The 12,306-nt window shown below is 49.5% G+C and overlaps 1 protein-coding gene across 4 annotated transcripts; it reads right to left on the bottom strand.

Moving 5' to 3' along the window:
* Positions 1-2,709: 2,709 nt before the first annotated feature.
* On the bottom strand, positions 2,710-6,333 carry PSRC1 (proline and serine rich coiled-coil 1). 4 transcript variants are annotated; one of them, XM_032249877.1, is made up of 8 exons: positions 6,210-6,333; positions 5,837-5,888; positions 5,688-5,745; positions 4,781-5,222; positions 4,293-4,407; positions 3,933-4,202; positions 3,553-3,646; positions 2,710-3,311 (listed from the first exon to the last, which is right to left on the bottom strand). In XM_032249877.1, the coding sequence occupies exons 2-8, from the start codon at positions 5,853-5,855 to the stop codon at positions 3,308-3,310; spliced, it is 1,002 nt and encodes a 333-aa protein (XP_032105768.1). In that variant the 5' UTR covers positions 5,856-5,888; positions 6,210-6,333; the 3' UTR covers positions 2,710-3,307. The 4 variants fall into 4 exon arrangements, with proteins under 4 accessions (XP_032105768.1, XP_032105769.1, XP_032105770.1 ...); XM_032249878.1 differs by having other exon boundaries at positions 5,837-5,893; positions 6,221-6,333; XM_032249879.1 differs by having other exon boundaries at positions 6,221-6,333.
* Between the last annotated feature and the right edge of the window lie 5,973 nt (positions 6,334-12,306).

Here is a 12,306-nt window from a genome sequence, read left to right as displayed (position 1 = left end):
GGTGACAAGAGCGAGACTCCATCTCAAAAAAAAAAAAAAAAAAAAATGCCTAGAAAGGAAGTTAACCTGGGAACAATATAGGGTGATAATTAAGAACGCAAACCCTGCTGGGCACTTTGGGAAGCCAAGGTGGGTAGATCACTTGAGGCCAAGGTGAAACCCCATCTTTACAAAAAAAATACAAAACTAAAGTTAGCTCGCTGTGGTGGTACGTGCCTGTAGTCCCAGCTATTAGGGAGGCTGAGGTGGGAGGATGGCATGAGCCCAGGAGGCAGAGGCTGCAGTGAGCCAAGATCAAACCACTGTACCCAGCCTGGGTAATACAGCCAGACCTGTCTCAAAAAAAAAAAAAAAAAAAAAAACACAAACCCTGGAACCAGACTGAGTGACTTAATCTTTCTACGCCTTAAGTTTCTCTGCCTGCAAAATGAGGATGATGATAAAAGCATCCACCTAATTGAGCTTTTATGTGGATTAAGTGAGTTAACACATGTAGTGCTTGGAACAGTTCACAGTACATAGTAAGAGGCCGGTAAACACTGGCTTTTGGTATTGTTGCTACTGGGTGCGGTGGAAGAGTGCATAGACAGAAAAAGTAGAGAGCCAGGCCCAAAGGGAAGGAGACAGGCAGGTGGCTGAACAAGAAGGGCGGCCGTGGCAGGAGGGGCTCCTCCCTGACTACGGAAAGTGCTGCTGAAGCAGGTTTGGCATGGGAGGGAGTGGCGTAGGGACAAAACTCACGGCTGACCAAGAGGGCAAACAGGACATGCCTTGCCCTCTCCAGCCACCAGGTGGCAACAACACATGGTCTGCAGCTTGTTTTGCCTCTAACGACCCATCCAGGACGTGGCTCACACAACGCACACAAACGTGTCACCTTCCGGCTTCGCCCAGGTGTGTACCTAAGCCTGCTGACCTTCCAGTGCTTCTACTGTGGGCCAGGAGCCACAAACAGGCCCTCCTCACTAGACACCAGTGCAGGACACAGCTGGGAAGCACATCTGAAGTTCCTTGCCTTGCACCAAATTCCTCCAGAGCCCAATACTCCGCGTCGGTCTGCATACCCCTTCCCTCCCACCAATCCCTGGAATGCAGAGCTGCAGGAGTTGCTGCAGAGCTCAGGGAAAAGTGTCCAGGCACTGTCGCTGAAGTTGGCAAATGCGATAGGTGAACTTTGGGATCAGACACAAAAGGGAGAAAGCAGTGGAGGGCCCCTGGCTCCAGGGACAGGGCAAGGACACTTTGGTGCCTCAGCTAGGCATTTATGGCTATATAGGCACGGGTGGGGCACCAGCTGGCAGTCCCACTTCTCTTTGCCCACTTAACCTTCTACTTTTCTCGAGTCTTGGCCTGGCTTTCGAGAAGGGAAGTGTCCTCAAAACTCAGAAGGAATTGAATTGGCTCTGATTACCAGAGTTAAAGGCTGCAAAAAAAAGGGAAGCCCTATGCCAAATGTGTTAAACATGTCTTTGTCATTCCTTCAGCAAACACTCACCATCTTGCACTCAAATATTTTCTAATAAATAAACCAAATGCTCTGTGACCAGTGCTACACACAGGTCACAACACTAGAGCACGGCAGAGGTTTCCAGATCCTAATGCTCGCCAGTCTAACAGGGGAGATGAGGAGAGCGCAGACAACCCGTGATGTGAGTTGGAGCATGACAAGGTGTTCCAGCTGCTCTGGCTGAGGTGACTGCGGGAGATGAACACCACTAAAGGGCCTTCATGTCTCACAAGGAGAGCAAATAAGAAGGTGGTGTGGGCCGGGCATGGTGGCTCACGCCTATGATCCCAGCACTTTGGGAGGCCGAAGTGGGTGGATCATCTGAGGTCAAGAGTTCGAGACGAGCCTGGCCAACATGGTGAAACCCTGTCTCTACTAAAAATACAAAAAATAAGACAGGCATGGTGGCACGCACCTGTGGTCCCAGCTACTCAGGAGGCTGAGGCAGAATTGTTTGAACCTGGGAGGCGGAGGTTGCAGGGAGCTGAGATCGTGCCACTGAACTCCGGCCTGGGCAACAGAGTGAGACTCTGCCTTGAAAAAAAAAGAAGAAAAAAAAGAAGCTGTTGTGTTTCTAGGAGGCCCCATTCCTTTGCCAGTAAAGGACATTCAAGTTTAAATAAAGAATCTACCTAGCCTAGCTTAATAGCCTCACATACTGTGAATTAGCTACACTTAACTTTCATCTGGACCTTCCAATGATACAAGAGACCTGGGGAAAGGCAGCCTGTCCTTGTCTAATGCCAACAAGGGGAGTAGTCATAGCCTGATGAGCCGGAATCTCAAGGCCTTGGGGCCTATTCAGGCCCCTGCCTAGGAGGCTCATCCTGGCCCCCTCCCTGGTATTATGGAGATTTACTCCAAACTTGTTAGAAATTGGAGCAGGGGCTGGGCGCAGTGGCTCACACCTGTAATCTCAGCACTCTAGAAGGTGGACGTGGGTGGATCACCTGAGGTCAAGAGTTTGAGACCAGCCTGGCCAACATGGTGAAACCCTGTCTTTACTAAAAATACAAAAAATTAGCCGGGCGTGGTGGTGGGCGCCTGTAATCTCAGCTACTCAGGAGGCTGAGGCAGGAGAATTGCTTGAATCTAGGAGGTGGAGGTTGCAGTGAGTCAAGATTGCGCCACTGCATTTCAGCCTGGGTGACAGAGCGAGACTGTCTAAAAAAAGAAATCGGAGCAGGATCGACTTCCAGATATACAGAGAATATAAAAATACATTCACTTTATTTTAGAAAAATGAAGACTGATAGAGTAAGCTTATCACAAACTGGCCTATTAGGAGTCACGGAATTCACAGGGAACAATCTCTGAAGACCAGGTGCCTGCTGCCGCCTCTCCAAGCAGGCTGGAGTCCAGTAGAGAATAAGATTCAGGAAGACAGCCCCTCAGAGAGCAGGAAGGTTAGCTACAGAGAGCACTCACATGGAAATGTCCAGTGAACCAATGCCCGGGAAGAAGATCAAATTCTCTGGGGCTGACCACACAGTGGGGGTGGATAAAGACAAACCACTTGCCTGTACCTCTCATTTCTGTTTGTTCATTTCACTGCTGGAAGGTGACCTCTGTTCCCCTAATCTTCTTTCAACCCAGAGAGTTTAAGTCTTCTCCAGCTCAATCCTAATCCACCCCATTTCCCATGGTCTCTACTCCTGGGGGACCAGCCCTGGTGGCATCTCTTCCTCCTCCTGTCCCTGGGCCAGAATCTGCTGGAGTCAGGGTCGGCTGGGTAGAGGCGAGTCCAGGTACTGATTGTAGTGGTTTGCTACTGAAGTCTTGCTTGCTGTCCTGACCTCTTTATCTAAAGAGATAGAAGGAAGAACTGCTTTAAAATGCCATCTTTCCTCAAGCCCATTTGTCACCCAGGAGAGTTCAAGCTCCTCAGGGTGGGAAGAAATGGGACCCCCCGCTTCTCCTGCCCCCCGCTCCCCTCCTCTCTCAATCTTTCCACGCAAAATTCAGGGCTAATGTGCATAACAGTTTAGAATCCCAGATGATGGCGGGGTAGGGAGACAGGACAGACAAGGGAGGACCAGACTGACCTGGTAAGTCCTGGGACTGCCACTTTCCTGGGGGGCTGCACATTGCTGCGAGTGGCACCCATGACGGGAAGATTTAGTCGCTGGGAAACAGGAACTTCATGGGAGTTAACAAAGGAAATGAGTTAGCAGCAAGTTTAACTGACCTCAAAAGAAATACTGGATGAAGGGAGTGAGCATGGGATTAGTGCTCTCCCCTCAACCATGATGTATTTGGAAACTAAGACTTAGACTCTGTCCAGCCCCATATGCTCTCTGTAACTCAGCCTCCCCATCTTCCAATCGAATTGCAATGAGGATGGCAAAAGTGGTCACTGTTGCCAGCTCTGGGAGAGTGAGGACATGCCGGGCAAGGGCAGGTATTCCTCTTTCTGATCTCTTACCCTTGTGTCCACCTTCCTTCACTCTGTGTCCTGCGGCACTTGGTCTTGGAAGCCCTTTCCGAGTTGACAGAGAATCCGGAGGTAGGGCACCTCTGCCAGGTGGTACACTCCGGCCGGTGAGTGGCATTCGGCTGGCAGGCCTGGGGATGGCCGAGGGAATGGGCAGTTGACTGGAAGATTTAGCAGCTGCTCCCTGTGGCCGGGGCAGGCGTTGAGAGTTACTGGTAGAAGGCTGTGGGGCCAGGACGGGTCTGATGGTGGTAGGTGGACCTGGTGGAGAGGAATAGAGAAATTTCAGAGTCAGTCCCACAAACTCCCCACTCCCACTCACCCGCAACTTGGCTGCTCAGGTCTCCTCACTGGCTGCTGCTCTCCCACTGGGCCCAGCCTTCCCTCGGACTGGGGGCGTCGATCGGGTAAGAGGAGAAGATGCTGGGCTTTTCGATGCAGGGAACAGACTGCAAGTGGGTGACTCCTGAAACACAAAGAGAGAGGAAAAAAGACTAGAGTGGAGAAAATATCTGTTCTGTGGCTGAAGGAATTAAGAACTAGAGGCGGAGCGTTGTTTAGATCCCAGTAAGGAAGGGTAGATGTTTGCTGCTAACATCACCGTCACCCTCACTATTGCCAATACCATTTACGGAGTTTATTATAGACATTACAGAGCCTATACTCAGACACTGTGGTATGAGTTTTTGTTCTCTTTGTTTATGGTTCTCATTTAATTCCAACAATTCTAGATGAAGAAATACTATCCCCGGTTTTACCAATAAGGAAACCACTCTCTGCCTGCATCATGGCATGCGCTATGTCTGGGGCACACCTCCAACTCAGTCCTCTCAACTCACCCTCTTCATGTTGGAGGGCCTCTTTCCAGGCGTTGCCCGAAGAGCCCTGACTGACCCCTTCCTATCACTGCTCCGGAGTCGAGGCGTCAGGCTGCTTGGGGAGGGGGTGCTCCGAGCCAAAGAGTTCACAGTGGGCAGCAGGTCTCGGACAGGACTGTCCTTGAGCACAAAGGTCTCCCGCCGAGGACTGGGCTTCACTCGGCGAGGCCCCAGGCCCTCGCCCGCGCTCTCCCGCTCCTGCAGGGCACACCGCTCCAGCTGGGAGGCCAGCCGGTTGGCCTCATCGAGGATCTCCTCCAGCTTCTCTGGGCTGAGGGGGCCTAGGCTGAACCTCACATCCTGGGGAGCAGGAGCCACTGCATTTGGGTCACTTCGGTGGGAGAGGCCCCGTCGAAGTGGTTTCTCTGGAGTCACCAACACTGTTACGTCTTCCTCCTCACGGCTGAGACAGGAAACAAACCAGGCATCATGCCCATGAAAAGACAACAGAAGACTATGCAAGGGAGACTGGGCAAAAGCCCCACAACGGAGCCAGGGACAGAACCCCATGCCCTGATGTCCGCGCCGGCTGTGAGATGTGGCCTCTGGGAGATGAGATACCTGGTTCCATGGGGCCTAATAGGCCTTTAGCATTTACTGACATCAGAAATGATGCCAGGATGGAGATGCAGCAAATCCACTTACCCTTCTTCTTAACACCCTGAAATCGAACTCCAGCTTCCCGCTTCTCTCCCCACTACCAATAGTGTCATAGAGGCCCGAGTCAACCAGCCACCCAGTAGCCCCGAGTGCACAAAACCTTGCTAAATTACCAACCCAAGTCCCAGAGGTCAATAATTCAGCAGTGAGGGATTCGAGACAAAGAGGTGCTGTTAGAGGAAAGTAAGTAGGATACAGAGGCTGGTACCTGTCGGATGGTGACAGCCCCCCAAAGTCCAAGGTCTCATCCACAATAAATTTTACATCTGAAGGGGAAAGAAGAATGAAGGCCAGTCATGGGTCCCTGATGCAGCTCTCCATTGCTGGGTCTCATTCCTCCCTCCCTCCTTTCCTTACCTTCCTCCAAATCCTCCATGTCCAGCCAGCAGGAGCGAGAGTCCACTTAGACCTGAGCTGGAGAGAAAACATACCTTTCCTGAGGTATCCATCCTGCCCAGAGATTGCAGCTATAATCAGGCCAGGGGCGCGTCATGCTGAAGGCAAAGCAAGCGCCCAGGCGTGGCACCTGCCGCGTAACTACCCCTGCTATCTCCGGGAAAAGTTCGGAGGGCTCCTCCCACCGCCCAGATTGCCCTGGAGCCGCCCCTCATCCTGGTCTCTCCTCACTGGGGGGTTCTGAACGCCCCATCTTCCTCCCCGCCACTATCCTCAGGGTTCTTCACCCACCAAGCCACGTTTCCACTTCCCTGACACCACACGCAAAGCACACCTCCAGCCCACCCTGTTTCCACTTCCCGCGCCACCTTGTCTTCCACACGTCTTCCCCCAGCAACCTAGCCCCGGGAATCTGCTCCGAGGGGGCGGGGCTCCTTTCGAATCTCTCAGGCCCCACCCACTCAGGCCACACACGCACCGTGATTGGTGGATCTTCAGGGGGCGGGGCTGTGGAGCTGCTGGCAGGAAGTCCGCCGGTGGGGGCCGGAGGAGAACCGTTCCCAGAAGACTCCAATCCGGGAGGCTGAGGCGGAGCCTAGGGTTAAGGCCGGGAGTGCGCATGCTGGCGTGCCTGGAGACGCTCTTTCCCGCTGGCAGATGGGAGCAGAGCGCGGCTGGCTGGGAGGGAAAAAGCGGACCCACGAGCGTGGCCCTCGCGCCCCGCCCCCCTCCTGCTGCCGGGCCACGGAGCCTCCAGTCGCCAGAGCGATTGTGCTGCTTAAACCGACGCTCCGCGGGAGGAAATTCGTTTTCCTGGACGCACTCAATATGCAGGCGCCGCGTTGGCCGGGGGTCCTCAGTTGTGGTTTTTCCAAGTTAAGGAAGCACCTAAACACTTACATCGTAGACATATTGAGGTTCTCTAAGAAGTACATCCTCCATCGCCTCTTTAAGAACCTGACGCAGCCGAGGTGCAAAGGAGGCAACGGGCTTTTCACCCAGGCAGGCTTGGGTTCAAATTCAACCCAAGTTTAACGGACCTCATAACTCCAGTTTCGCTTTAGAGGGTCTGCCTTGAGTATATATCTGCCCTCTTTTCGTGAAAAGAGGTTGGTGGTCCTCGCAGTTATGATGTTAGGATAATCATGAAGGCGTTTTCTACTGTGTGCCCTTAGGGGATTTGGAAGGGACGTTTGTAAGTAGCCCCCTCTGAAATAAAAGCTGTGTTTGTAAAATGCTTAAGCCAACTTGTTAGGAGTGTTGTCTCTGTTGTTGCTAAAAGGGGCCTGTGAAGCCGGGCGCGGTGGCTCAAGCCTGTAATCCCAGCACTTTGGGAGGCCGAGGCGGGTGGATCACGAGGTCAAGAGATCGAGACCATCCTGGTCAACACGGTGAAACCCCGTCTCTACTAAAAATACAAAAAATCAGCTGGGCATGGTGGTACATGCCTGTAATCCCAGCTACTCAGGAGGCTGAGGCAGGAGAATTGCCTGAACCCAGGAGGCGGAGGTTGCGGTGAGCCGAGATCGTGCCATTGCACTCCAGCCTGGGTAACAAGAGCGAAACTCCGTCTCAAAAAAAAAAAAAGGGGCCTGTGCCACCAGTGAACTTGCCAGAGGCTGCGAACCAGAGCTACTCTATCTTGAATAGGGGCTGGGTAAAATAAGGCTGAGACCTACTGGGCTGCATTCCCAGGAGGTTAGGCATTCTAAGTCACAGGATAAGATAGGAGGTTGGCACAAGATACAGGTCACAAAGTCTCTGCTGATGAAACGGGTCGCAGTAAAGAAGCTGACTAAAACCCACCAAAACCAAGATGGCGATGAGTGGCCCCATGGTCATTCTCACTGCTGTGCTCCTACTGGCGCCATCGCAGTTTACAAATGCCATGACAACGTCTGGATATTACCCTATAAAGTCTAAAAAGAGAAGGCACGAATAAACCATCCCTTATTTAGCATATAATCAAGAAACAACCATAAAAATGGGCAACCAGCAGCCCTCGGGGCTACTCTGCCTAGGGAGTAGATATTATTTTCTTTTTTCTTTTTTTTTTTTCCCATTTATTTATTTTATTGCATTTTAGGTTTTGGGGTACATGTGAAGAACATGCAAAATTGTTGCATAGTAACACACGTGGCAGTGTGATTTGCTGCCTTCCTCCCCATCACCTACATCTGGCATTTCTCTCCTTGCTATCTCTCCCCAGCTTCCCACCCCCTACCGTCCCTCCCCTATTTCCCCCCAACTGACCCCAGTGTGTAGTGCTCCCCTCCCTGTGTCCACGTGTTCTCATTGTTCAACACCCGCCTATGAGTGAGAACATGCAGTGTTTGATCTTCTGCTCTTCTGTCAGTTTGCTGAGAATGATGGTTTCCAGGTTTATCCATGTCCCTACAAAGGATACAAACTCATGGCTTTTGATGGCTGCATAATATTCCATGGTGTATATGTGCCACATTTTCCCTATCCAGTCTATCGTCGATGGGCATTTGGGTTGGTTCCAGGTCTTTGCTATTGTAAACAGTGCTGCAGTGAACATTCGTGTGCACGTGTCCTTATAGTAGAACGATTTGTAATCCTTTGGATATATACCCAGTAATGGGATTGCTGGGTCAAATAGAATTTCTATTTCTATGTCCTTGAGGAATCGCCACACTGTCTTCCACAATGGTTTAACTAATTTACACTCCCACCAACAATGTAAAAGTGTTCCTATTTCTCCACATCCTCTCCAGCATCTGTTGTCTCCAGATTTTTTAATGATCGCCATTCTAACTGGCGTGAGATGGTATCTCAATGTAGTTTTGATTTGCATTTCTCTGATGACCAGTGATGATGAGCATTTTTTCATGTTTGTTGGCCTCACGTATGTCTTCTTTTGTAAAGTGTCTGTTCATATCCTTTGACCACTTTTGAATGGGCTTGTTAGTTTTTTTCTTGTAAATCTGTTTTAGTTCTTTGTAAATTTTGGATATCAGCCCTTTGTCAGATGGGTAAACTGCAAAAATTTTTTCCCAATCTGTTGGTTGCCGATTCACTCTAATGATTGTTTCTTTTGCTGTGCAGAAGCTGTGGAGTTTGATTAGGTCCCATTTGTCTATTTTGGCTTTTGTTGTCAATGCTTTTGGTGTTTTAGTCATGAAGTCCTTGCCTACACCTATGTCCTGAATGGTTTTGCCTAGATTTTCTTCTAGGGTTTTTATGGTGTTAGGTCTTATGTTTAAGTCTTTAATCCATCTGGAGTTAATTTTAGTGTAAGGTGTCAGGAAGGGGTCTAGTTTCTGCTTTCTGCACATGGCTAGCCAGCTTTCCCAACACCATTTATTGAACAGGGAATCCTTTCCCCATTGCTTGTTTTTGACTGGTATTATTTTCTTTCTTAATAAACTTACCTTCACTTTATGGACTTGCCCTGAATTATTTCTTGTGCAAGGGCCAAGAACCCTCTCTTGGGCTCTTTATCCTGACCCCTTTCTGGTAACAGTGAGATAGCAGGTCCACACAAGATACAGGTCACAAAGACCCCTCTAATAAAACAGTGTGCAGTAAAGAAGCTGGCCAAAATCTGCCAGAAACCAAGATGGTAAAGAAAGTGAACGCTGCTCATCCTCACCACTTATGATATGCTAGTTATAATTCATTAGCATGCTAAAAGACACTCCTGCCTGGCGCCATGAAGGTTTACAAAAATGCTATGGCAACATCTACATGGTATAAAAGGAAGAGAAGCCTTCGGTTCCAGGAAATCATTCTCCTTGCCCAGAAAACCTATAAATAATCCACCCCTTGTTTAGCATATAATCAAGAAATAACCATAAAAACAGCCTACCAGCAGCCCTTAGGGCTGCTCATTCTTTAATTCCTTTACTTCCCCCACTCCTCCCTTTTTTTTTTCAGTCTTGCTCTGTTGCCCAGACTGGAGTGCAGTGGCACCATCTCTGCTCACTATAACCTCCACCTCCTAGGTTCTAGCAATTCTCCTGCCTCAGTCTCCTGAGTAGCTGGGATTACAGGCGTGTGCAACTACAATCGGCTAATTTTGTATTTTTAGTAGAGACAGGTTTCACCATGTTGGTCAGGCTGGTCCCCAACTCCTGACCTAGTGATCTGCCCACCTCAGCCTCCCAAAGTGCTGGGGATTACAGGTGTGAGCCACCGTGTCTGGCTTCCTTTACTTTCTTAATAAATTCACTTTCACTTTACTCTTTGGACCTGCCCTGAATCCTTTCTTGCAAGAGATTCAAGAATCCTCACTTGGGGTCTGAATGAATCAAAACCCCTTTCCGGTAACAAACTGAGCTTCCTACGAAGGTTCTGAATATTTAAAGTGAAAAATCCCTAAGAGAGTGGTTGAGGGGCTTGCCAGTAAACAGAGCCTGAGCTTTAGTCCCCAGAGTTCATGCCCATTATTTTGGCCATTTATAGGCTTTGTTGTTTACTTTTTAGTTTTTGGCTGAGATGTTGAGGTGGTGAGATCTGCTGGAGCGACGTGTCACTGTAATAAATATCACCAGAAGCCAAGGAGCTAGAAACCAAAAACAAAATTCTAAGCTCCTCAACCAACTGAATGGATACATTCTCTCTGCCAACGGCATTCCAGATTTAGCCTGGAAAACTAGTTCAGGCCATAATGGAGAGTGGGGGTTGGACATGCCTCATTATACTCTCCTCACGCTGGGATTCAGGCACAGCTGACCAACATTAACATTAAAACAGAGATCTTGCCAGGCAGCTCACGCCTGTAATCCCAGCACAGCACTTTGGGAGGCCAAGGCGGGCAGATCATCTGAGGTCAGGACTTTGGACTAGCCTGGCCAACATGGCGAAACCCTATTTCTACTAAAAATACAAAAAAATTAGCTGGGCGTGGTGGCAGTCACCTGTAATACCAGTTACTTGGGAGGGTGAGACAGGAGAATCCCTTGAACCTAAGAGGTAGAGGTTGCAAGGCTGCAGTGAGCTGAGATCATGCCACTGTACTCCAGCCTGGGCGTCAGAGCAAGACTCTGTCTTAAAACAACAACAACAACAACAACAACAACAACAACAACAGAGATCTTAACTTAAGGAAACAGACTTTGTCGCCCAGCAGGCTGGAGTGCAGGGGTGCAATCTCAGCTCACTGCAACCTTGCAACCTCCACCTCCCGGGTTCAGGGGATTCTGCTGCCTCAGCCTCTCCTCACTGCAACCTCTGCCTTCTGGGTTCAAGTGATTCTGCTGAATTCAAGTGTTTCTCCTGTCTCAGTCTCCCGAGTAGCTGGGATTACAGGTGTGTGCCACCACACCTGGCTGATTTTTGTTTAGTAGAAATGGGGTTTCACCATGTTGGCTAGGCTGGTCTGGAAACCCTGATCTTAAGTGATGCGCCTGCCTTGGCCTCCCAAAATGCTGGGATTACAGGCATGAGCCACCACGCACGGCCAGAAATAGACTTTTTGTAGCAATAATGTTACTAGAAAGGGGTCCAGATCCAGACCCCAAAAGAGGGTTCTTGGATCTCACACAAGAAAGAACTCAAGGTGAGTCCATAAAGTGAAAGTAAGTTTATTAAGAAAATAAAGAATGGCTATTCCCTAGGCAGAGCAGTCCTGAGGGCTGCTGGTTGCCCATTTTTATGGCTATTTCTTTATCATATGCTAAACAAGGGGTGGATTATTCATGCCTCCTCTTTTTAGACCAGATAGGGTAACTTCTGGATGTTGCCATGGCATTTGTAAATCATGATGGCTCTAGTGGGAGCGCAGCAGTGAGGATGACCAGAGGTCACTCTCATCGCCATCTTGGTTTTGGTGGGTTTTGGCCAGCTTCTTTACTGCAACCCGTTTCATCAGCAGAGTCTTTGTGATTTGTATCCTGTGCTGATCTCCTATCTCATCTTGTTACTTAGAATTCCTTTTTTTTTTTGAGACCGAGTTTCGCTCTTGTTACCCAGGTTGGAGTGCAATGGTGCTATCTCGGCTCACCACAACCTCTGCCTCCTGGTTTCAAGCAGTTCTCCTGCCTCAGCCTCCCGAATAGCTGGGACCACAGACGTGTGCCACCACGCCCAGCTAATTTTTGTATTTTTAGTAGAGACAGGGGTCTCACCTTGTTGACCAGGATGGTTTTGATCTTTTGACCTTGTGATCCATCTGCCTCGGCCTCCCAAAGTGCTGGGATTATAGACGTGAGCCACTGTGCCCGGCCGTTACTTAGAATTCCTAACTGTCTGGGAATGCAGCCCAGTAGGTCTCAGCCTTATTTTACCCAGCCCCTATTCCAGATGGAATTGCTCTGGTCCAAACGTCTCTGACAATAAGTCATCAAATTCCAGCCCTACTCTAGTATAGTATCACATGACAGACAGCAGGCCCTGAAAGAAACTGAAGTATTTTACCCCAAAATATATATATATATATATATATATTTTTTTTTTTTTTTTTTTTT

Source organism: Sapajus apella, unplaced genomic scaffold (genome assembly GCF_009761245.1).
Source record: "Sapajus apella isolate SASKATOON/1434 unplaced genomic scaffold, GSC_monkey_1.0 scaffold69, whole genome shotgun sequence".
Lineage (NCBI taxonomy): Eukaryota > Metazoa > Chordata > Mammalia > Primates > Cebidae > Sapajus > Sapajus apella.
The sequence above is the reverse complement of the archived record's forward strand: the minus strand, read 5'-3'. Positions and strand labels throughout refer to the sequence as shown.

Excerpts from the sequence above, each read along its gene's own strand:
- PSRC1 (XM_032249877.1), bottom strand. Across the intron at positions 4,408-4,780 it reads GGCCCTCCAACATGAAGAGG|GAGTCACCCACTTGCAGTCT; the intron begins GTGAGTTGAGAG and ends TTTGTGTTTCAG. Across the intron at positions 4,203-4,292 it reads CAGTGGGAGAGCAGCAGCCA|GTCCACCTACCACCATCAGA; the intron begins GTGAGGAGACCT and ends CCTCTCCACCAG.